This window comes from Chrysoperla carnea, chromosome 1, assembly GCF_905475395.1.
Source record: "Chrysoperla carnea chromosome 1, inChrCarn1.1, whole genome shotgun sequence".
In the NCBI taxonomy this organism is placed as follows: domain Eukaryota; kingdom Metazoa; phylum Arthropoda; class Insecta; order Neuroptera; family Chrysopidae; genus Chrysoperla; species Chrysoperla carnea.
The window spans coordinates 2,409,093-2,435,772 of NC_058337.1; the positions used below are offsets into that span (position 1 = coordinate 2,409,093).

A 26,680-nucleotide genomic window follows, 5' to 3' on the forward strand; every position below is an offset into this window, starting at 1 on the left:
GAAGTCCGAATATCGATATGTGCTAATACTTCTTAACACAACCAAATTTTACCGAATCTAGATGGAATTTTTTTCGAAACCCACTAATTTTGGGTCAAACTTTTCACCTGTGTTGTTAGTTTTTCGCTACTGTTCACCTTTGTGCTTAATTTCAGATCTAGGGCCATATTTTCTTGAAACCTGTCAAAGATAGGTTTGATTTGACCACAAATTTGAAAAGTTTGACCCAAATTTAATAGAATTCCATACTTGGTTGATCAAAATCGGATAAATTTTAGCTGTGATAGAGCAAAATTAAAATTTTTGGATTTTGATGACGTCACTAAATTTAAAAAATTGATTTTATTGATAGTAAAGCCAAATTTTACTGGATTTGGATGGAATTTTTTTTAAAACCCACTAAGTTTGGGTCAAGCTTTTTACCTGTGTTGTTAGTTTTTCGCTACTGTTCACCTATGTGCTTAATTTCAGATCTAGGGCCATATTTTCTTGAAACCTGTCGAAGATAGGTTTGATTTAACCACAAATTTGAAAAGTATGACCCAAATTTAATAGAATTCCATACTTGGTTGATCCAAATTGGATAAATTTTAGCTGTGATAGAGCAAAATTAATTTTTTTCGATTTTAATGACGTCACTAAGTTTAAAAAATTGATTTTATTGATAGTAAAGCCAAATTTTACCGGATTTGAATGGAATTTTTTTTGAAATCTACTAAGTTTGGGTCAAGCTTTTCACCTATGTTGTTAGTTTTTCGCTACTGTTCACCTTTGGGCTTAATTTCGGATCTAGGGCCATATTTTCTTGAAACCTGTTAAAGATAGGTTTAATTTGACCACAAATTTGGAAAGTATGACCCAAATTTAATAGAATTCCATACTTGGTTGATCAAAATCGGATAAATTTTAGCTGTGATAGAGCAAAATTAAAATTTTTGGATTTTGATGACGTCACTAAGTTTAAAAAATTGATTTTATTGATAGTAAAGCCAAATTTTATCGGATTTGAATGGAATTTTTTTTGAAATCTACTAAGTTTGGGTCAAGCTTTTCACCTATGTTGTTAGTTTTTCGCTACTGTTTACCTTTGGGCTTAATTTCGGATCTAGGGCCATATTTTCTTGAAACCTGTTAAAGATATGTTTAATTTGACCACAAATTTGAAAAGTATGACCCAAATTTAATAGAATTCCATACTTGGTTGATCAAAATCGGATAAATTTTAGCTGTGATAGAGCAAAATTAAAATTTTTGGATTTTGATGACGTCACTAAGTTTAAAAAATTGATTTTATTGATAGTAAAGCCAAACTTTACCGGATTTGGATGGAATTTTTTTTGAAACCCACTAAGTTTGGATCAAGCTTTTCACCTATGTTGTTAGTTTTTCGCTGCTGTTCACCTTTGTGCTCAATTTTGGATCCAGGGCCATACTTTCTTGAAACCTGTAACAGTTAGATTTAATTTGACCAAAAATTTGGAAAGTATGACCCAAATTTAATAGAATTCCATACTTGGTTGATCAAAATTGGATAAATTTTAGCTGTGATTGAGCAAAATTAAATTTTTTTGTTTTTGATGACGTCACTAAGTTTAAAAAATTGATTTTATTGATAGTGTTGCGGGAATTAATGTTTTGGTGAGGTAATTAGAAAAAAAAAAGAAACGTATTTTTTCTCTTCCCAAAATTTAAATACTTAATTGATTCTCGACTTGCGTCGAGAACAAGAAGTCAGCCTCAGCCAAAATTCCTCGCAACCCCCAGAACACTCAGATTAATATTTACCATATCCAAAAAAATATTAAACCGTGTTACTAAAGGGAAACATCCCGGTTTGAAAACATTCAAAAAAATAAAAATGTGTTTAAGATTTTTACTAATGTTTAAAAAAAACCGAAACAGATCAATTTACGTGCTAGGCCCAAAGATAACGCCGAAGGCGATTACCCCCCCAGAAAGTATTAACAATACAAATAAAAAGTCTACGTTTAAAATAAAAAAAATATAAAGTTTGTTTATTTCATTAATTCAAAAAATATAAAATGTTTTACATAACGTAATTGAACTTGAAACTTACATGAAATTTCACATGTTGAATTTAAAGCCAAAATACTAAGTTTTTGAAAAAAATCTTTCGATATAAATTTAGAACAAAAATTAACATATCTAAATATATAATAAAATGTTACCTGTATGTAGTTTGTGATCACTGTGAATACAATTCCATAAAATTACATTTTATAAGGAATTGTGCTCACAAATAAAATTCTAAACGCCACAAAAAACATACAAAGGAAAATAATATAAAGTTACACAATTTTTAAATTATTACAGAATGTCCCTTTTACACTCTGTATAATTGTGTGTTTTCAATAAACGACATTTAACAAAAATATATGTTTAAACTGTCGTATTCAAAAATATAAATTCTTGATAAGAATTAATTAAATAAATTATAAAAATTAAATAATTTAATTATTGCCACACACTAAAGGTGTGTTAAAAAAAAAGAGTATCCATCTTGGAATAAATAATTTAAATTAATTATTCCAAGATGTTTTCCTGATGACGCTTAAAATTTAAAGAGCATGATTTTAAATCAAATTGCACTGAGCTCTGTTCGGGTGACTGGTGACAATTTTTAGAACTAACAGTTGCAAAAAAATAAATAACAAAGTTGAAAAAAATAAAGTACAGTCACCGACAGAGTAAACTTTTTAATTGCATATGTACCGTCGCAGACAGATTTAAAAGTTTGATATTTTACATTTTGTTTGCATAATTTATCACTAATTAATTAATTATAATTAGTTTGCCAACAATTTGTAACAATAGTAATGCCAAATTTTACCGGATTTGGATGGAATTTTTTTTGAAACGCACTAAGTTTGGGTCAAGCTTTTAACCTGTGTTGTTAGTTTTTCGCTACAGTTCACCTTTGTACTTAATTTCGGATCTAGGGCCATATTTTCTTGATACCTGTTAAGGATAGGTTTAATTTGACCACAAATTTGAAAAGTATGACCCAAATTTAATAGAATTCCATACTTGGTTGATCAAAATTGGATATATTTTCGATGTGATAGAGCAAAACTAAATTTGCTGGATTTTGATAACATCATTAAGTTTAAAAAATTGATTTTATTGATCGCATAGACTATTGTTTGTTACTTGAATGAGCTTTTATTGAAGCAAGAAAAAAAATTCATGATTTTTTCGCTTTGATAATCAATATTGAAATATAATATTTTTTAATTATACTCGAGAAATTACTAAAACGCCGATGGTACATCCTTAATTGAATTTGATATGCAATCTCATACATGTCATACACGTCATACGTACTATAACAGAAGTTTTTAAACAAAATTAAAATACAATTTCGTTCCTACCTACCATACCAGATACATTCAATGAAATATTGATTAAAAATATAAAGCTCTATTGACATTTTTAGTAATTCCATTATAAACCATGGAGATTTTTAATTGAACATTGTTGACATGTATTAATTACATTATACGTTCATATTTTGTCATGTAATATTTAGTGATTAAAAATTGTGTAGTAGAGATAGTAAAATTGAGTTTTCGATGAATTCGTTGTGTTCGTAGTCATGGTAGGGACAATAAAATCGATGCCAGCGTTTCCAGTGAAAAATTTGGCGGTAAAGAAGGCTGTTATCACTAATATGCAATTCTTTACATGTTAATGTTATAGAAAATGTCAAATTAAAATTATTGAAAAAACACTAATTAATTAAACTTAATGCATTATAAATTATGAAAATAAGAAATCAAATTGCACAAATATTATTTTTTAAATGTAAATTATCATAATTATTTATTTAAATTTGTCAGACAATAATATTAAATTTTCAATGTAAGCCATAAATGCAATTCATACAATTGTATATGCATCCATACAATTCTATAATTAAAGTAGTGTATTGTTACCATGAAAATGCCTCCATTAAAACTCACACACGGTGCGAATACCTTCACATTGTCATGTAATATTTAGTTACAGAAACAAAACATTAAAAACGGCCAAAGTTCGAAAATTCAAACTTTTTCATGGAATCACCCCTATGATAATGTCAGCATATGATACATAGAGTTGCGGTAAATTCTCATCTGTGGCTACTATAAGCGTTCGCACACTATATCTATTAATCTCTAATTTATGATTTAAAATGATGCTCATAGATGACGCAGTGAAGTGTCATAGACTAAATTTAATTCTTTTTATATATCTTAATATAATTTATAGCTCATGTGTTAGTCTGATGTATAAACAATATTATTGTACAGTTTCATTCAAACCCCTTCAGTTATTACGAATGAAAGCGTAACAAACAAACAAACAAACATGCTTACTTTCACATTTATTATATACTTTATACCCAACCGCTTGACTGAACTTAAAAGTAAAAACCCACCGCTTTGTAGGCTGCACGCCTTTTGATCTAACTTGTTCCCCTTCCATAACACTCGAAGAGTTAGTTGTTGCTTTGCACTGGTAAAATATATGCACAATTTTCAATTTTTTTTAAGTGTAAAATAGTTATAATTCCTTGAGTATTTCAGAAAAGATAGCTTTACATTTACTATTTTAAGTTTTTATAGAAATCTTTAATTTATGGTTCAAAATGATGATCATAGATGGTTTAGTGAAATAACTTAAGACCAAATTTAATTTTTTTTATTTTTTTATTGTTTTTATATCTTTATAAATTATAGTTCATGTGTTGTTATTCTTATGTATGAACTATATTATTGTATACTTTCATTCAAATCCATTCCGTAGTTTTTGCGTGAAAGTGTAACAAAGAAACAAATAAACATCCTTACTTTCACATTTATAATATATAGGAATTTTTACAGTGTATTATTAAAACACTTAAGGAAAAACTAAGTATATATTTTTTTCTCTGTTACAGATATGTTTCTATAAACACGAATGAATGAATGCTCGGCAACAACTTCGAAACAAAAAACAAGAAAACAATAATACAAGAAATAAATAAAATAAATTGCATGTTCTCGAAACAAAACAACATTATTATTTATCATCATTAGTCGTCGAAGAATTTTCTAGAAAACTACTTTTTTTCAAAACGCATCATAACGCAACAAGAACAACAACACACGTACATCCATCCATACATCATTATTATAGAAATATAAAGTCTTAAAAATAATGACCCAGTTAACTGATATCGAAGGCACTGTTGACACCACTAGTTGTGTTGACACCAGTTATAACCATCATCATCATCGTAATGAAATAGATGATCTTGTTGTTGTAACAGACGCGACGTCAGATAATAATAATGCCATCGACGCCAACATGAATATAAAACAACGACCTAATGACGATGTTCATGTTACTATGGCAACCAACAATCATCATCAGCAGCATCTTAGTGGTAGTACCATCACGAAGGATGTCGGAGAAGAAATGATTGTAACAAAACGACAGAATTATTTGAATAATAAAGATAATTTATTAGAAAGAAATCATATTTATGGTGAGTTATCCGAGAAATTTTCCTAAAATACTTCAGCCACAAAAAGAACTGGTTCGGTTCAAAAATTGTTTAGTTTGAAGGGGGAATCTTTTTGCGATCCTGAGTTTGTCCTAGGTCGGCAGATATAGAGATGAGAGATACACAGTGGATCCTTTTAATCTAATATGGGTAATAGTTCGTTTTGTAGTTAAACCAGGCTCGTGCGCACGGGAGGGGTTTTGCGGGTCAAAACCCCTCCCATTGAGAATCTGTCCACATAAATGTTGAACTAACAATAAAGTCCTGTAAATGCATCCATTTTTGAGACGTATTCCCACTGACGAATCAGATATCCATGCATATTTTGAGCTTGCCTTTGACTTTGTCTTTGAATCGAGTACTTCAAACAGAAAACCTGGATTTCGATGAGGATGTCGAGCTAACTGATGCTGTTAAACATATTTTGATTGAAAGGAGAGGAACGTTGGAGAAGAGTTCACCGACATCCGCGATGAATACAACATGGAAGTGTGGAAGCCAAGGTTCGCGCCATAACAGACTCAACGCTCGAATATACAGGCTGATTCAGTTGAAGATTATAGATCGAATTTTGAATCATTGCAATAATTCATCAAATTTAGGCTTGCCTCTTTCTTAATAAAATGTAATATTTGGAGAAAAATTGTGGCTCGACTTTTCGAACTAGAATATTCAATTTTGCACGATAATTCCCGAACTGCAAGTTACTCCTGAAAGAGGATATTCTGAAAAAGGTCAATCTTAGATGGAGGGAAGAACGTACTTGTGGTACTACAAGACAGATATGGTCTGAGTGCAATCGCAGGCGTTCCGAAGTTCTCATATCACTTCCAAGGGCCTCTGTTCGCAAAGTTGTTGCGGTTATCACAGGACACTGGCTGAGCGGCAAGCATGCTGAACGCTTAGGCCTGGCAGTGTATCACGACTACTGCAGGAGCTGCCACAGTGATGACGAGAAGGAGACAATGTCTCATCTTCTCTGTCACTACCCAGCTCTTGTCATGAGGAGATGGACTTACTTGAGCCAGCCTCTCTTTGACGACCTCTCCGACCTAAAGTCAGTCGACGTCAACGCCCTCCTGCTGTTCTTAAACAGCTCCGAATAGTTCATGGAGTAGTGGCCGGAGATGGGCCATTTACGGTATCACAACGGACCCTATGGTCTAAGTGTGTCCCACCCAGGACAGTCACTCTTACCTAACATAACCTACGTTTCGGAATGTCTTTTAAATACTTCTCATTATGACAGTTTTAACTGTGACAATAGCGACGAATGAACGCTCCTTTTCAACCATGCATCGTCTACTATCGTCTACGTCTAATACATACCTTAAATCAACAATGCCTGAAGATCGGCTAAACGGTTTAGTCCGCGCTCAATATACAACGCGATATAGAAGTCATTGAACACACAGTTTTGGAAAAGTGGTTTTCTGTACCTCGCAGAATTTCTTTTTTGAAAAACAGTGACTGAATTTATTTAAAACAGTGACTCACATTTTGACCTAATTAATTGTTCTCTTGCTCGAAAAAAGAATTTCTTGTTTTTATTGACTTTGTGACCTAACATGGCGAGCAAAAGTTTGGACCCCTCACTTGGATAATTCCTGCGCACGGGCTTGACTGAACTTAAGTCGGTTGTCCTCCGAATGATTTCGACTTTCGAAAAAAAAATGACAACTTTCTACCTCAAATTAATTATGGAGCTAGAATCCTTCAAACTCAATACTTTGTATCTCAACCAGTTTTTCGTAGCTGATGTATTTTAGGCGATTTTTGGATGTATGTGGACTAAAAAAATGACCCCATCTTGTAGATTCAGCAAAACAAAATAACAATGAAATTATAAATAATATAAAAACAACAACGAAATTTCTAGAAAATAATAATATTGAAAAAGATGTCGATGATGATCAGTTCTTAGCCGAAGAAGATACTGATTTGTTGACGCAAGATGATGACGCACAAAAACATGTAGATTTTGTACCAAAATATAGATGGCCAGATCTATTTGGTCTTGTTATATTACATATTGCATTTGTGATTGCATTTATATTAATGTTTACAACTGCCAAATTTTATACAACTTTATGGAGTAAGTATCCTGCATTTTTAATTTTTATTTTACGCCTTTAATCCTTAAGGATGTATGAGCATGGTAGTGGGGGCACAAATTTAAAAATAGATATTTTCAATTTTGATGATAAATTTATAATATTACTTGACGATATAAGACGAAAAGTAAGAATAAAATTTTTCGATATCTGGCTTAATTTTCAAAATATCGAAAATTGAAAATTTTGTTTAAATATTTAGCTTTCGATATTTCGAAAACCAAGACACATATCAAAAATTTTATTCTTATTTTTCGTCCACATTCATGAAGTTATAACAAAATTCATCATCAAAGTTGAAAATAAGATAAAAATAATTTCAACCCTTAATATACCCTGCTCTTACATCCCTTATATGGACGGTGACACCTAGTTTTTTTCTTTTCTAATTCATTGCTAATATGTTTACTTTTTATTAAAAAGTTTTTTTTTAATTTGTTTTCATTCATTCCAAATGAAAATTATCAAAAACTTCCAAAATATGTCGTTTTTTGAGATTCCTCCATAAGAGCCAATGTATTTTATATCGATTTTTAATGACTTTTTTCTTAAAAATTTGCACGGATACCTAAGCTGAAATTTTAACCACAGATTCTTTGAGTAAAAGACTACCTTCAAACAAATTTTGAGCCTTTAAATCAAACATTGTAGTCATGCCCATACATCCTTAATCCTTGACTGACTCAAATAGGGAATATTCATGTATTTTTTTAAATATTTTTAATTCATTGTTTACACCGTTATAACAAAGTAAAAAATATAAATACTGTTTAAAAATGCTTTATTTAAGTGTAAAAAAATATTTAAAAAAACATTATAATTTTGAGATATTTAAACGCAGTTTTTTGGCTCTGTCTGTTGATGACGTATAAGTACGTGATCTGTCAATTGGTGACAGTTCAATGTATAATTTACAAGCTAAAAAAATGAATTTACAACACAGAATTTACACTCGTTATTATTAAGTTTTCTAATAAAAAGCCGTAGAAAAAGTATAACTCAATGTAATACCATACAAAATGTAAGTAATTAATACCATACAGTATGTCAACGAATTTGACAACCCACATACTATGACGTTATGTCCGTTTTAAAATTTGAATTTCCGTTTTAGAAATTTTTAAATGCCCTCACTGAATTTGTACTTTTATTAATTAATTTTAAGTAATTAAAAAGATATTAATTACTAAAATAATGGTTTACTTGAAATGTCCAAGCAATAAAGTTACGGTAAAAAAATATTTGAACCAATATTACTTTTTGTTTTTGTTTACTTTTAATCATGTATACGATATTTATTTACATCATGATCTTTCGATTATAATTGATGATAATTTGATACATACAGCGTAAACTAAATATTGGCAAATATCTTGTCTAATAATTTTCAATTCTTTTTAATTATTTGAATCAAATTTAAATTTAATGATTATATTCCCTATTAATTTAATTAAAAGTAGCCATGAAACTTTTCGATAGACATGAAGCTATCATAGAGCCATACATATAATATTGATTATATACAATATTGAATACAATAGACAATTCTTTATTTATGTCTTATACAATTTTCCGTTTGTTCAATTTGTTGATTCTAACAAAAACACCATTTATTTGTCAGCTAATGTTGTTTATTAAATAAACTACTAGATTTCATACTGTGTCTCACAGGCGAAACTTAGAATTTAAGAGAATTATCAAAATTTCTAAGTTTTCCGTAATGTGAAATTAATTTTTTTGTTATAAGGTTTACGTAATGTGAGATTAATCCGTCAACACTCGCGATATGAGCATTTTGCTCACGCTCGATTTTAAAACATACATAACTTTTATTTTTCAAATGGTTTATGGGATTTTATTTTCTCCCTCTCCGAAGGTTAAAAATAGCGAAAAACAATCCTAGAAGCTGGTTGTATATCGTGTCAAAATTAGAGTATAATCGGTGCAGAACTTTTTTAGTTTTTTAAACACAACCTTTTCAAGCCCTTTTTTTCGTATTAAAAAATAGCCTATCTTAAAAAAAAGCCCTTTTTCAGGCGCTAGACTATCTCTGTACAAAATTTCATTTAAATCGGTTAGTAGTTTAGACGTGATTGCGTAACATACATACATACATACAGACAGACAATGTTACTTTCGCATTTATAAAATAAGCTAAAATTATGGATTGAGCTACTAATTTTTTTGGAAAAATTTTTACACTATCGCGCCTCTATTTTACGATAAAAACATTTTGCACATTTTATTGATACATTCTGTTTGGAGAAGTCAATAAATTTTCAGTTAAGATAAGAATGAATGAATCATCATGATTAATGAGTCATTTTTTATTGAATTTAATCATGTATTTCCACAATAAAGTAAATAATCAATTATCAATTATATTATTTATTAATAGATTTATTTTTATCAAAATAATAATGGAAAGTGTTGTATGTTTCCAATTAATTTTTTGTTAACAGCTCATTATCTAATTTTAATTCAATTTTAAATATGTAATATATAATAATTTGAATCATTTAATAAGTTTCTTATCACTCTGGTAAAAAATTTATTACAAATTTTACTTTTTGATAAGTAATTAATTAATCTGCCCACAAAATTTTTAGTTTTATCTGGCCTTTACCGATGACTTTGCTCACGTAGTTATACAAAAAAACTGTTTGATAGCCATGAGGCCTGCCGACAGAAATTAAAACTACTAGCGAAACCTGACCATGTTTCCCTGTGTAATTTAAAAAATCCCTGATTAATTTTTCGGGTACGGATAGGGTACGGACTCCCAACTCGCACTTGAAGCATATATAAGAACACTCTCCATTAAATTAACTCTTTCCTTAAAGCATTTAGAAGATCGTCGCCTATCGTCGCGGTTTTTTTTTTTTGTTACGGAACCACCGCACTTGAACCATAGCTAAGAACAGTCTCCGTTAAATTACCTTTCAAACGAAACCAAAAAAATTTAAATCGGTTCATCCGTTTCAGCACTACGATGCCACAGACAGACACACACACACATAGCGGTCAAACTTATAACATCCCCTTTTTTTTAGTTCGGGGATTATAAAAAAGGGTCTAAAAATGCACGACATTTTATGACTTTTTATTCGTTTTTGTGAAAAATTCGTGATGTAAAGTATGTGTAAACTGTCTTGGGTACAAATACAACAACCCTTATATAAATTTTGTCGAGTTTTGCGCTCATAAACATACGAAATTTAAATTTTTATATTTAAGATATACAATTTATACAAAAAAACTATTATAAATAATAAAAAGGCAACAGCACAATATGTTCTCAAGCAATCTTCCACTGGCTGTGCTAAAAATTGCTTAAAGCTTTGAGTGATCGATCGTGAGCCTATGTTTTCAACATGGTATGCATGCTTTTAAAGTTCGAGTGAATTTTTATGTCCAAAAATGACAAGGACGCTTTCCCGATTATATGTGTATTTTAAAAATGTAATATTTTAACGTTATCAACCATTTGATGAATTTCTGCTGTTATAACCTTTCTTATCTTTCCGACAAACAATTTATGTAGGAAATATTACATTTATGAGCCTACCCACAAAATTTTACCTTTTAAATTTTAATTGGTAATTATAAAATAATAAAATAAAATAATTAAAAAAATGAAACGTTTATTTTTAACACAAAGTGATTGCCAATCGGGAAGTATCAGGAAAAATATATCAAAACATGGAGTAATTAAAAAAAATTTTGGAAACTATAAACATTATACAAATTTCGATATAAACATATACTTAGCCAACTAAATCAATCATAAATGCCGGTCTAGGAGGGAGGAGCATCTCCCCTGAATTGCCCTCTTCTCGGAATACGCCCATGGATACACTCCAAGTTCCTGCAACTGTAAACCTACGTTTTTTTATTTTATTTCCAAATACATGTTTTAACAAATTATCTCACCTTGAATAAAACAAATATCGATATAAAAACATGTGGCCTTCAAATTTTGTATTCCCCCAGCCCTCGCAATCCAAGCGATAATAAATTTATGTAAATACAATGAACATACCTATCTATGCCTGCTAATAATTTAACTAAATAGTAAAATGGAGAAATAAAGTTTATTTTTTGTGTGTACTTTCAGTTAATAATAAATCAATCATTGTTTACAAAATTTTTTATGTTCTATTTCAAAAAGTATGTAATTTTATCTTATTACAGTCCTTTTACTGGATAGTAAGTAATACTCTGTTAGACCCTATATATTGCTCGAAAAATTGCAGCGAAAATGGTGTAGGAAACCCGTGCGCTATTCCTGAATTCCTTCAAGGGCGTTCCCAAAAAAAATGAATTAGTGAATATATTTGAGGCTTACTGGTCACATCAATAAATGTTTTACTCAAGAGTCCTCAATAACAGCTCCGATTTTGATGATTTTTATACCATGTATATGAAATATACCAAATTATACTAAGTTTAGTCCCAAGTTTGTAACGCTTAAAAATAATGATGCTACCAACAAAATTTCGGTATATATACTTGTTTATAAAATCACCTAATTAGTCCATTTCCGGTTTTCCGTCTGTCATCACGATTACTCCAAAAAGAAATGAGATATCAAGCTGAAATTTTTATAGCGTGCTGAGGACGTAAATGAGCAACATAGGTCAATTGGGTCTTGAATCCGTAGGATCCATCTTGTAAACTGTTAGAGATAGAACAAAAGTATAAATTTATACATCGTTTTTCGACAATTAACTCAGTCAATTGTATGCTTTCACTTGTTTTTTTCAAAATTACTCTTTTTGTATGTTGTTAACGGAAGACAATATCCCGACTGATGTTTCGACGCCCAATCTAAATCGCTAATGATAGAAGTTTGAAATTTCGAGAAGTATATACTGTAGTTGTCTTTTCAGAAAGGATTTTTCTAAATTCATCCCTAACGGGGTAAAATAAGGGATGGAAGTTTGTATGAAAAAATGTAATTTTTGCAGCCACTTCTTAAAAATTCATAAACACGATGTAAAGACGATTCTAAGAAAACTTGATTTTTTTTTATCGCACTTAATCTGTTGTCTGTAATACTAGTCGAAAGTTCAAGAATATAGAGATGCTCCATGGTTATGAATCATTTTAGGAAGATTTTATAAAATTCAAGAGATGGATTATTTAATATCAATGCAAAATTTGATGATAATAATTTTACACATGGTAACGAAGAAATTTCAATTGTGGATTAAATTCTGATAAAAATAATCTAAATCGCTTATAAGTTTTATGACCCCCAATCGAGCTATCTTAACTTAATACCCTAGTTGAAGATTATTCTATTTTCTACGCCGTTTGTTTTTAATCCCGGTTTCAGGGTCTTATAATCCTTGTTTTGAGATCTAAAGTGAATAATCTAGTATAAGACACTTAATATTCCTAGAAATATATTATCATATCAATCTTCCTTCATATGATGGAGAATTAGGATTCAATTATTTTTGGAGAAGCTATTAGCTCGTGAATCGAAATTCATTTGAAAGTTCGAAAAAAGGTTAGTTTAGGGAGGCTCCCTCATATTCAGTCTTCTAGTTGCCAAGGCTCCATTCATTTTTCTTATTCTACCAGAATTAAAAAATAACTTATCTTGAAAGGCTCAAAAAAATTTCGCTAAGCGAATTCTTTCGGAGATAGAAAAAAACTTAAGCACGGTGTGAATACATGGTTCGAGAATAAATTCAACTGCTAGCTTCCATACACCTAAATTTTATTGGATCTCAGAAGGTTTATCAATGAACCATGATTCTGGCAGGTATTTGAAATAAAACTTCTTTCTCCGATAGCTTAAATCAATTAATTATATGAAATAAATGAGTATTTCAATTGCAAAGTAGTATTCGTCAGTATGAAATAATTAATCGTAACTATCTCAGACGATAATATATTTCTCTTCTCGAATTTAGTGAATCGTACACCAAAGTAGTGACGAGTAAGTAAGCTAATACAAAATTCACATTTATTAGAATCATACAATTGGAACCAATTTTGATATTGTATTTAGATGAACATGACCTGAATATAAGTTAAAATGGAACTCAAAAAATTATGTTCATTAATGTTCAAACTAACAAAACAATTTATAAGTAAATCGTGCTGGTAGAAGCGTTAGTTAGTATTTATATTGATTTTTCGCTTGTATGGCGCCACAAATTTATTTATTGTAATAGAACTTTTATTATGTGTTGTTCGTATTTAACTGTCTGATAGAAAATTCTTGTTCTCATCTTGAAAAACGAACTCAAAAATTTTATAATATATTCAGTGGCGGACTTACACATTTCGATTAAGAAATTTTGCGAACAGGTTAACTTTTAGCTCTCGTTAAGCAACCGTCCGTTATTAGCGCCTAGTGTCTTTTACGGATCGCCCCTTGACAATTAAAAAGTCGAATTTTAACATGTTGGGATTGACGAAGATCACAAGATTAATCAAAGGATCAAAGTCAAATCTAAGGTCACCATTGGATTTCCCGTCAATACTTTTGGGACACCATATAAAGACACGAGATTTAATTTATAAAAGCTTTTCATTTTTTAATCTTGTTACCTTGCCAATCTTAAAATTCCAATTTATACCTAATGATAAACTAGCTAAAAGTATAACTTTGTAATTGCTCGCGAATGGTATCATATAAAATAGATATTTCTAAAATAAAATTATACTTCAATTATTGACAAATATTTTTTATTTAATTGTTCCTCAACAAACGTTAATTTCTTTAAAACATGAGGTTGTAAATCAGGATCCATGTTATTATCTGCTGTGAAAATATTCAATTCATTTTTTATTTTAAATTTATGACAAATACAACAAAACCCATCTTTATTAATTTGTAAATCAAACCAACGACGATCACATACATTACATACTTCAAAATTCAAATTCTTTTGAGCAATCTCAAAATTTTCTGCATACATTTTAAAATTAATATCATCTTGATAAAGATATAATTCTTCTCGATCTTATTTTCGTCGTTTCCGATGATCACGCATTAATGATCGATTACGATCACGCTCTTTATGACCCGTCAACGTACGACGTCGTGGCATTTTATTGCTAAAAGTACAATTAATTAATGAATAAATTTAAAATTATAACAACTATTATTAAAATTTTTTCATTACTTGTATTAATATCACTTAATTTTTTAAGTTATTCTACTGTAGAACTGCAAAAATTAATTGTTTATGTTTTGTTATCACGTTTTTTGTATTTTTCATTATCACGTTTTTTAATACTTGAAAGAATCTACAGATGGCCACTCAATTAAAATTAATATTAAATGCAGCCAATTATATATTAGTATTAGATGTAGCTCACAGATGGTGCCACTGTCATATTATTACATACATGTAATAAATAAAAAATACTGTTTTTTTTTTTTATTATTTAATATTTATATAATTTTTTTCTAAAAATAATGATTGATAACACATCTAGACATAAATATGGAACTACAACATTTCATTTCATGTCTAAATCTTTTGTATTTTTTTTGTAAAGTTTACCACCAAAAAATTACATTTTAACCTAGTAGAGGCTCGCTTCGCTCGTCTGATGAAAACCTTTCGTCAGATTTTTTTTCAAAAAATGATTTTATACAAATAAGATCGCAAAATTATGTGTTATTGATGTGGTTGGCTCTCTAAAGGTCACATCCAACACATCTGGTTTTAATATTTTTTGTGTATGTAATATAAGCATGTTCTTAATAATATGTATATATACAGGGCGTTCTGTTATTAACTGCAGATCGTTGGCCTACAGAATAAGCTCATAAAGACGAACAAAAAAGCTCTTTACCAAATTTCGATCTGAGGACAGATTCGGGAGATGTGCCTATGGGAAATTGGAAAGGTTTATGAATTCATAAACCTATCAAATTCACTAAATTAGTAGGCGTCACTTAGAGGAGACTATCATAAAACAATAATTGATTTAATTGGGTAGTGAATACAAAAAAAAAATATTTTGTTGTTATTATTCATAAAGAAAACAAAAATATAAATCACCAATAGCCAGTTAGATGTGGGAGGTATCAAATTATACATTAATATAGGTACCGGGCAGGGGGGAATTAAATGTGTTATACAGAACACAAAATCTTGAACATTGTATCACTTTACAACTTCAACACACAACATACATACTTTGGTTTGTCTCGGTGTATGTGTATCTCAGCATATATTTACCAAAACGGACAATTGTCCGTCTTGCCAAATATATGCCTAACGTATGTGATATGCGCACAATTAGTTGCGTACAACACTTAATTTACCAAGAAACGTAGTGTAGGTTTTAATGGGTTAGTTTTTATTATAACAAAAGTAGCCAAATAGAGTTTTTTTTGTAATAATTTTGCATTTAGAGACGCCTTCCACTATGATAAAACACATCCTCTCTTTAAGTAGTGTCTTATTGGTTTCATTCAAAATGTTATTGAACTGTGATTCGCTAAAGATATATTAATTTATTTTGTTAATTATCTCGCAAAGTAGGCCTCATATCCAAAAGTGGAAAATAACTTTTTCCTTCGTCTTTATGAGCTTATTCTGCAGGATAACGATCTGCAGTTAATAACAGAACGCCCTGTATATATGTATATATGTATACATAAATGTAAGTAATTATCGCATATGACATATTATTATAAAATGTTGCTATGTACTTTACTATCTTATTAATTATTAATATTAAACCCAACTAACTATACTTATAATATTTTTACTACTTTTACCATATGAGAATGTTTATTATGTTTTTTTACTCATTCAGTCATTCAAAGGTAAGTACTCGTTTTCCACACTGTTTTCTGTGCGACTGAGCTAGTTAAAGTTGTTGAGGCGCTACAGAAAAAAAAAACTTGAACGAGTCTGTCAAAACTGTCAAATGAAAATTGTCACGAGTCAAAAAAAACACTTAGAATCGTCCAAAATATAATCTTTAATAACTTTCAAATTAAATTTTTGATCAGAATCATAAAATAAATTTTATTTTCGTTAAAAACGAGTTGTCGGTGAAAATTCGCATAAAAAAGCCAACAGTAAACAAAATGCTGAGAATTTTCCAAAATATAAAATTCAATAATTTTTTTTTTATGTTAAGTAAAGAGAACGTGGTTGGCGGAAGTAGGGTACTTCTGTCTCTCCGTATGGGCGTAAATCGAAAAATCACTAGTACTTATTTATATAACTTTGTTGAGTACACTCAGACAAACATTTTCCACCGGCTCGAAAAAGCACTGAATTTTTATTGTGTTTTTCTAACTACGTTATCGTATCCAATTGACAATTCGTTGCACCTGTTGCATAATATACTGTTTTAATGAGGCTTAATAAACAATATGTTCTTTGATTAATGTCTATCTACCTGTTTTTGTTACACTTATTATTTCTAGTAGGTATTAGGTTACCAATTAAAAAGAATCAGGCACGTAAAAAGTTCATTCCTTATTAATAAATGATATTGAATACCAGCTCACTTCTTTTAAACTTTCCCAAACTGCTTTTCGATCGTCGACACACAAGTAAAGAAGCTGAAACAAACTTTTTTTTATTCAAGTTGATAAATTAATCTAAATCTGGTTATGTTCAGATTTAAGTCAGTTCTTTCTAGATTTTAGCTTTATTTCATTCAATTATAAAACAAGAAATTAGACTGAATTAGATCACAGATATATCTTAATGACATCATTTTTTATTCGAATAACGGTTCTCGCTTTAGGCATCTTTTAACGAAGTCGTAATTTTTAACTTTGCTTTTATATTTCTTAAAATTTTTACATCATATACAAAGTGTCTTTTTTTAGTTGAGATATGTTGACACATGCTTGAAAAATAAAGTTTTATCCATAAAAATGCTTCAAGCAAAATTTTGGGTCTATAGGCGCACATCTTTCGTAGACATTAAAATTGATCTAGGTGTTCAAGCTTAATGAAAAGCTCACTCTATTCTATACATGGTAATCGACAGATGAACACTTCAAATTAGATATATTACATTTTTTTTCGAAACATTTTTTCGCAAACTGTACAGTTTGACCTAGAAATTGTGTTTTCGTATATCTTCTGCGAAATCTAGGCACTCTTCGAAAAAAATTTTCCAATGAAAATGGCTTGTTTTTCTATGAAGACCCTTTTTTGTTCAATTTTAATGAAGAATCTACGAAAAAAGCTATGATACGTAGTTTCTTATAGGGTCTTACAGAGTATTTTTGCCAATATGCCACTGTTTTGAAATATCCGGGACAATATATGCTTTCTATTACCCTTCATACTGAGGCGAATCTCTAACAAAATCTTATTTATCATAATAATTGAGAAGACTGTAGTATGCAATATTTTATATATTATTTCTCTAGCCTATTTTTCTGTCACATCGCGAATTCTACCTAATTCTTTTATGAAATTCCATAATTTACCCCTCATTTTAAAGCTTTTCATGCTGGGATAATAGCGAAAAATAGACTCACGATCTCAAAAATGTACCGTTTAAAAGCTAGAGAAATAATATTAAGATTTAATTTTGTTCATTATGTAATTTGTATAACATATCTGTAATAAAATTGCCTATAAATAAAAATTAAAGTAAATTTTTAGAGTCGACTAATAATATTAGCTGATATGCTGAAAAAAGTAACAAGATTAATTAATACATATTTATAAAACAATTCATCGAATGTTTTAATCAATTCACATCAATTTGTTATTTTAAAAAAAAATCAGAATTTCTAACAATATTCCTGTATATTTGTCATTGTTTTTCCATAAACAAATTCGATTCTATTATATGATAAAAATGATTGATTTTAAACAATAGAATGATTATATTTATTTTGTTTGTGACAAGCATTGTATAATACTATCTATAATTCTCTTGTATGTATTACATATTTACTTTTTACGTCATTTATTTAGATAAATACCTATCTATTATTCTGTATGATATTTAGCAGAAAAATAAATAAATGGTTTCCGTTAACCATTAGCGTAGTTTCCGGTAAAAATGGGGGATAATCCTGATGTCGAATTGGCCATATTACCCACAAAAATGTAAAACTTGATACCTTGATATAAATTTAGTCCGATCTCCCATTTCCTAATTCATCAAAAACGCTGTAATATGGCCATTTTAAATTATATACTCTAAAATGCCAAATCCAAAATTTTTACAATATCTTGAAATCCGTAATTCAGACGTTTGAAACCATCATATTTTCGTAAAGTTTGGTTCAAAATAACCTTAGAAAATGAGTTTCATTAAAATCAGAACCGAAAAAATTTGATTGCAAACTTCGAAATTTTTCAAAGGGATACCACTAAAAAAATAGTAAAAATTCGAAAAATTTATTTACTAATTTGGACGTGGCGAAAACGATGCCGCTGAGTAAAATAGGATCCAATTAAATTTTTCAAAGGGATACCCCTTAAAAAAATAGTAAAAATTCGAAAAATTTATTTACTAATTTGGACGTGGCGAAAACGATGCCGCTGAGTAAAATAGGATCCAATTCAATGTTTTCAAGATAACAATTTCATAACTCTGGAATTCTAAATCCAAGGACTTGTGGGTACAATATCTAGAAATTATTAAGCCTGAAGAAAATGACTTTCATCTTGATAAAAACTTGGTTTTTAACTAATTTCGACCCGACGAAAACGATGCGGTTGAATAAAATATTCATATAGTTCTGAAATTCCGAATTCGAGGACTTGTAGGTACAATATTTTGAAATCCTTAATTCAGACGTTTAAAAGCTTCTGATTTTCGTTCAATTTGGGTCAAAATAGCTCTAGAAAATGAATTCCAGAGAAAATAATTTTACTTAAATGGGGAAGAATTTAAAAAAAAAATTGTTTCTAATCTATCTACATTACCAGAGATATAAGTGGGAATGATAGATACATGTGTGTTTGTCGATGCGTTTGTTAATATAAAAATGTTTTTTTTTGATACAAAAACCTTGAATTGAAATTTATTTCAATTAAAATGTGAGCATTGTGTATATTAAATTAAAACATCACTTATGTGTACACTGTACTATTTGATGCCCGTAATTTCCTACGAAAATTTCACGTCTCCAGATCTTATAAAGCAGAAATAATTTTACCTATAGGGTAATCTTTCATCTACATCTATAGCATCTAGCATTAAATACAGCTTGAAATAATGTTTAGAAATGGTTGTAAAGAATGATAAATAGAAAAAATATGCACTCTGTATTCTACTTCTCTATGTAACCACAATTGCAATTCTTTGATGCACATACGGCCACATGTATTAGAAAATGTATTAAAAAAAACTATAGCAAGTATATCCGTATAAACTTATCTCTGTCGAGTTTATACAGAAAGAAATCTACGTGAATTCGGGTATATTTGATATTTTTCCAAATTGTTTAAAATTAAATTTGCAATGCTTTCCCTCAATTCTTTTTCGATAAAATTACAGATTATTGATCCGTGCATTATTACAAAGACAAAAAACCATCTCGATAACTTTAATCACGTCTTATTTGTGAACTTACTTAGCAAAACAGGCTATAATTTTATAATTATAATAATATAGATCATTATAATTTATCATGATACAATATCATGATAAAATTGATATTTTGTATTTATAAATTATTTATTGATTGATTCATAACTAAAGTTTTTATTAAATTTAATTCATTTGAATCAAAATAAATTAGTTCGATCATTGTCTAGTTATTGAAAATATAGTTTTGTTTTTTTGCATTCCAAATATCATAGAGTTATTCGCTTGAGTAAACGGTTTTTAACTTTTTGATGGCTTAAATTAAAACCAAAATTTAAAAATCCCCGATAAATTTTTCGGATACGGAACCCTAAGCTCGCACCTGAAACATATCTAAGAACACTTTCCATTAAATTACCTTTTTTCTTAAAGCTTTTTCCAAACTCAGCTGATTTTGAAGATCATCGCCAATTTTTTAGTTTTTTCGGGTACGGAATCCTGAGCTCACACTTGAAACATAGCTAACAACACTCCCCCATCAAATTACCTTTCAAAAGAAACAAAATCTAAATCGGTTCATCCTTGCGCTACGCTGCCACGGACAGACAGGCAGACAGACAGATATAATGGTCAAACTAACACTTCTTTTTTTGTTTGGTGGTTAAAAATAGTATTCACTGTTTTTACTCGACTGCTCCAAGAGAAAGGAAATATTTTGTGTAATCGGGTTTTTTTATACCATGTATATATGAAATATACGTAGTATATAAAGTTTAGTCTCAAGTTTGTAACGCTTAAAAATAATGATGCTAGGAAAAAAATTTTGTCATAGGTGTTCATAAAATCACCTAATTAGTTCATTTCCGGTTGTCCGTCCGTCTGTGGACACGATAACTCAAAAACGAAAAAAGATATCGAGCTGAAATTTTTACAGCGTACTTCAGGACGTAAAAAGTGAGCTCAAGTTCGTAAATGAGCATCATAGGTAAATTGGGTCTTGGATCCGTAGGACCCATCTTGTAAACCGTTAGAGATAGAACAAAAGTTTAAATGTAAAAAATGTTCCTTATCAAAAATTAAACAACCTTTAGTTGAAACATTTTTTCGTAAACATCACTGTTTACCCGTGAGGGCGCCAATTAGGCGGAAATTTTATAATATGTACTATACTTGATTATCATTTATGAATGTGTCACATGTTTGTATGTGTAATGTGATAAGAAATCAACACTGACTATGCATGGTATTTCAACAATTAACTCAGTCAATTGTTTGTTTTCACTTGTTTTCTTATAAGAACACTTAAATTAGTAAAGTTATTTTTATTTATGTTATAACCACGTTGTCACCAATAACATAAATTTCTTTTAAAATAAATTTATTGTTATTATTTTTTTATTTTTTTCATAAAATTAACATTTTGCGTGTTCACAAAACATTTTTTATGATTACCGATGTATTATTTTATTTTACCACTCTCTTGGACAGAACGTATACTTATTATAATTTTGTTGTTTGTCCAAAGTCCACTGTGCAATGAACTATATCCTATTATTATTCAAAGATAGCATATTCGTTGTGTGCGTAGTCATGGTAGGGACAATAAAATCGAAGCAATCAAACTGTGAGAAACACTAATAATATTGTTGTTTACCGACGCCATTTTGACAGTGTGTGTTTTAGCCACAGTTGGCAGAAAATGGAACTAAATTTAAATGACCAGACTAGGAAAGTAGTTGAAATGTTATTGAGCCGAGTCATTAGCCTAGCTGATTGATTTAGTGGCTGAATATCGGTCAGGCAGCTAGTTGAACGGCGCTGTTAAGTAAAAAGGCTAGGCTGTTAATTGAAGGGTTAATTAAGCCAGTTGGCCAGGTATTGTGCCCCAGGCACGTGTTAAGCTCGCTACGCCACTGAGCAGTCTTAATCCTTTTAATATCGACAAAGCAGAAAGTGGAACTAAATTTAACTGTAACTAGTCTAGCTGATTGATTGAGTGGCTGAATATCGTTCAGGCAGATAGTTGAACGGTGCTATTTAGTAAAAAGGCTAGGCTGTTAATTGAACGGTTAATTAAGCCAGTTGGCCAGGTATTGTGCCCCAGGCACGTGTTAATCTCGCTACGCCACTGAGCAGTCTTAATCCTTTTAATATCGGTCAAAGTTTGAATCAAAAAAGATATCGTCCTTTTTTTAACAAGCTTCTCAGTTTTATTAAAAAATATTTCTATTATTTTGTATCTTATCAACATTAACATATTAAAAAAAAAAAAATTCCACCCCATTTATTATAAAAAGTTAAATATTAATATTTTTATTGGCAAATTAATTATCATGATGGATATTAATGGCATATGGCGTCGTTGTCTTTATTACTTTTTACCATTGTATATTTCTTTTTCATTTATAATTATACTGCCTGGTTTTTTCTTTATGTAGGTAATTGAATATTGAATAATCTTTACCTCCATGCATAGATTAGAACATAATATGTAGGAGACTTTGTTCCAATATCTAAAATAGATGAGCCATAAAATCCCAAAAATCAAGTTTCAGCAAATTAAAACACACACAAATTGTTTATGATTTGGATAAAAATCGATCATGACACGTATGACCACAAAAAAAGATAAAAATTCATTTTTAGAGTAGTTTCATGATTTTTTATACTTTTTAGATTTTCTTTAATCAAACTATTTTTAATTAACTAATTATATAAAATTATGTAGAGGTTATGATTTACAAAGTCAAAGAATATTTAACGCGCGAAATATTTGACGCATGTGTGGAACGCGTGAGCAAATCTCTCATCACGCGACTATCGATTATCGATTGGCTGACGCGAGTGATATGCATTTTGTACCTACTGTGACATAATCGCACTTCACAAAACCTTCCACGAAAGAAAGTTTCGATTTAGTTACCATATTATCCGATTCAATTACCTAATAATTACCATTATTTTCTTAAGTTAGTCTATATATAGAAGTTATGTGGAAGTGTTCACACAAAAATTTTAATTATATTACGGAATAAATTGTAAAAAGTATAAAGTTTTAATTCGAAGAGATTGTCTAAGAAACTATAAAAAGTCATTGTGTGTTGTTGCCTTTTTACTATTTATAATAGTCTTTTTATACCCATTGTATGTCTTGTAGTTTTCTCACATTTATGAGCGCAAAACTCGAAAAGTAGTCGATGAATTGACTTGAAATTTTGACAGCTCGATGCATTTATACCCAAGAGTGTTTACACTCGCACCCCGAACTTTTACGAGAACAAATATTTAAAAATAATTGGAAAAAAGGAGATGAAAGTCATATAAATGTCAAATGTGTTTCTAGACTATTTTTATTTAGTCCCCTAATAAAACCACAGCGAAACGTCTTCGGATTTAGCTAATATGTTAATAATTTTTCACTTCTACCGGCAGTCTATATGACTGCCTATCATTTTTTTTGTCCCTTGTTTTTTGTTAGTACCTATATTTAACTCTTACTAATAAATTTTCTTTATTTTTCAGCTTTCTTTTTAATATACGCTTCCGGTTTTGGAATCACTGCAGGAGCACATAGATTATGGTCACATCGAGCATACAAAGCAAAGTGGCCGTTAAAATTGATTCTTACATTTTTATTTACAATATCAGGGCAAGTAAGTACCTTTATACAAAAATTCCTTTTTTTAATCATTATAAATTTTGACATTTTTTATTAAATTTTTACAGAGAGATGCTTACACTTGGGCATTGGATCATAGGATACATCATAAATATAGTGAAACGACATCCGATCCACATGATGCAACACGTGGATTTTGGTTTGCTCATATTGGTTGGCTAGTATTAACGCCACATCCAAACGTTGTGCAAAAACGTTTAGAGGTTGATATGAGTGATTTAGAAGCGGATCCAATTGTTATGTGGCAAAGGAAGTATGTATTTTTTTTAGAATTCTTGGTATTTTTTAACGTTATATTAAAGGCAAGATCAACCCGTGGATCACAGGGTCGATGACATCATAGGATGAACGCAGGAGCCAAAAAAACCTGTAGACCTGTGTTAACATGACCCGATTAAGGACATGGCCAATCCGTGGATCACAAGATAAATGTAACATAGAGGGACAAAAAAGTCACAGACAGTGATTCGCGGGTTGGCCATGCATCTAATAGAGTCGAATTAACACAGTAATCTGAGTAATTTGCCCTTATATTCACTCTGTGATCCACGCGTGTGCCATGCCTCTAATCGGGTCGAGTTATCACGGATCTCCCCCACGAACCCATATAACAAGGACGTAAAACTCGAGTATAGAAAGGATAGTCGTTAAGTTGAACCATACTCGATGTTGTCATCTGAAATAGAGCTTTGCATTGAAAATTAATTTTTTACTCTATTTTCAGGTTATATCTTCCTCTTTTCATGGTAATAGCTGTGCTAATGCCAGTACTTGTTCCATTTTATTATTGGAATGAGCAATTATGGGTATCATTTTTATTGAGTTTTGCCTTCCGTTATGCATTTACCTTGAACCTTGCTTTCTTCGTAAACAGCGCTGCACATATGTGGGGTAACAAACCTTACGACAAGTAAGTCTTGAGTTTAAACAAGGTAGCACAAAAGCCACGCACAGATTTGAAGTAAAAATCTTCCCTCCTACAACTTTCAGAATTGATTTAGACTACGTCCAACTTCATATAAAAACAATCAAGTTTTTGATTTAAAATTGCCTTGTTACTCATACATCCTTAACTGGAAAATCCATTAAGAATTTGAAACAAAAATATTAAAATTAAAGCTGCTCTAATTTAAAATGTGTGCGTGAATTTTGAGTTACCTTGTATTTTTAAAGACCTAAATAACATACCTTTTTAATTCTTTACAGATTTATCAATCCCGTCGAAAATATTTATGTATCAATAGCAGCTTTAGGCGAGGGATGGCATAATTACCATCATGTATTCCCGTGGGATTATAAAACATCAGAGCTGGGTACTTACACGTACAATATATCAACGGGTTTTATTGATTTATTTGCAAAAATCGGTTGGGCATACGATCGAAAGAAAGTCTCACGTGAAATGATTGCAAGACGTAAAGCAAGAACTGGTGATGGCAGCCATGTTTGGGGTTATGGTGATAAAGATATTGCAAAAGAGGATTTAGTGGAGTTAGAACGAATGAAAGAATAAATTATTTATATATGTTTTTCGATATTTGTTATACTGTTTTTTTTTTCATAATTTAATTTTCGATTTTTATACAGGATGTTTCAAAATTGCATGGTTGCATCGCCGTTAGATTACAGTATATATTTTGTATTTAAAAAAAAAAAAATTCAAATTTACTTCTAAAACAATATAGAGTGTCATGGCGTCTTGAATGTCATCATTAGTTGACATACAAGCATTTTTGTATATGCAAGTTTACAAGTATTTGCAAGTTTATATGTTTTTGAATTTGTTGAACATAGCCTTTCATATGGCGTGACGTAGTACCTTCAAAGTACATCTGATTGGTGTTTGCTGTCACGTGACCGGATGTATAATTTTAAAGCATTTATTTTATATAATTAATAATAATCCTTATATTTTATAAAAAATAATTTTATATCTGAACGATAATAATTTTTTTGCTTACTTAGAGCTGGAGAATAATGTTGTGCAATTTTGAAGTACTCTGTATTTTGAGAGTGTTATTAACTTCCCTAATCATGGGATTAATATTGTTATATATATTTTCGTTTTTCAAAGTCGATAAAATCGTTTATTTTTAATAAAATATCTATTTATGTGTGTGAAGTTGCTTATAAGCATAAATTTGTATGCTTCATTTTGTTTCCCATCGAGAAATATGTCTGGGATCAGGTGTAGTATTTGACTATCCCTCCGAGTGCAAGTATGAAGTGAACCCTACGCCAGTCCTACCATATGGTCCTGGCGAGATCGAGTCCGTTGTCAAGAACGATAAGTGCACTATATTCTGGAATTTATCGTCCGCTACTAAGCCTGATATAGTGGGTCCAGGAAATCTTATCCAAGACTATCATCTCTGCGTATGCAGAAAGGAACATAGTCCAAAAACGGACTAAATATCTTGATCTCCTACACGAGCTTCGATAACTGCACCCTGGCTACTCAGTCAAAATGGTTCTTCTCATTATCAGTTGCCTCGACGGAATTCGTCTCACTTTCGAGATAAATCTTTCTCAAATTCCAGTCTGCAGGTCTCATCTTCATCACCTTATCTCTGTCAATGCGTTTATTTACGGTATTTCACAATTTTACAATCAACTAATAAACCGATTTGACTACTGCGACCGCCATTTTGTAGCTTTTTCAAAATTCTATAACTTTTGTACTGGACTCAAGTCGATTGTGAGCCTGGTTCCGCTGGTACTTGTAAGAAACCGAAACAAAAAATTTTTTTTGACATTATACAGGTCGCTATTCTGTTATTTTTGCAAGAAAAACCTTGGATTTCGATCGAATGCATGATTTAGATAAAAGAT

At 30.3% G+C, this 26,680-nt stretch overlaps 1 protein-coding gene across 1 annotated transcript in view; it reads left to right on the forward strand.

Annotated features, from left to right (window-relative positions):
• Window positions 1–25,750, forward strand: part of LOC123306007 (acyl-CoA Delta-9 desaturase-like) — a 41,351-nt gene extending 15,601 nt beyond the window's left edge. Inside the window, exons 2-7 of the mRNA XM_044887868.1 lie at window positions 4,943–5,533; window positions 7,368–7,646; window positions 23,692–23,822; window positions 23,896–24,101; window positions 24,573–24,758; window positions 25,055–25,750. Of these exons, the coding sequence (XP_044743803.1) occupies window positions 5,203–5,533; window positions 7,368–7,646; window positions 23,692–23,822; window positions 23,896–24,101; window positions 24,573–24,758; window positions 25,055–25,361 (1,440 nt within the window). The 5' untranslated portion in view covers window positions 4,943–5,202 and the 3' untranslated portion in view covers window positions 25,362–25,750. The remainder of the gene's footprint in view (window positions 1–4,942; window positions 5,534–7,367; window positions 7,647–23,691; window positions 23,823–23,895; window positions 24,102–24,572; window positions 24,759–25,054) is intronic.
• The last annotated feature ends 930 nt before the right edge of the window (window positions 25,751–26,680 follow it).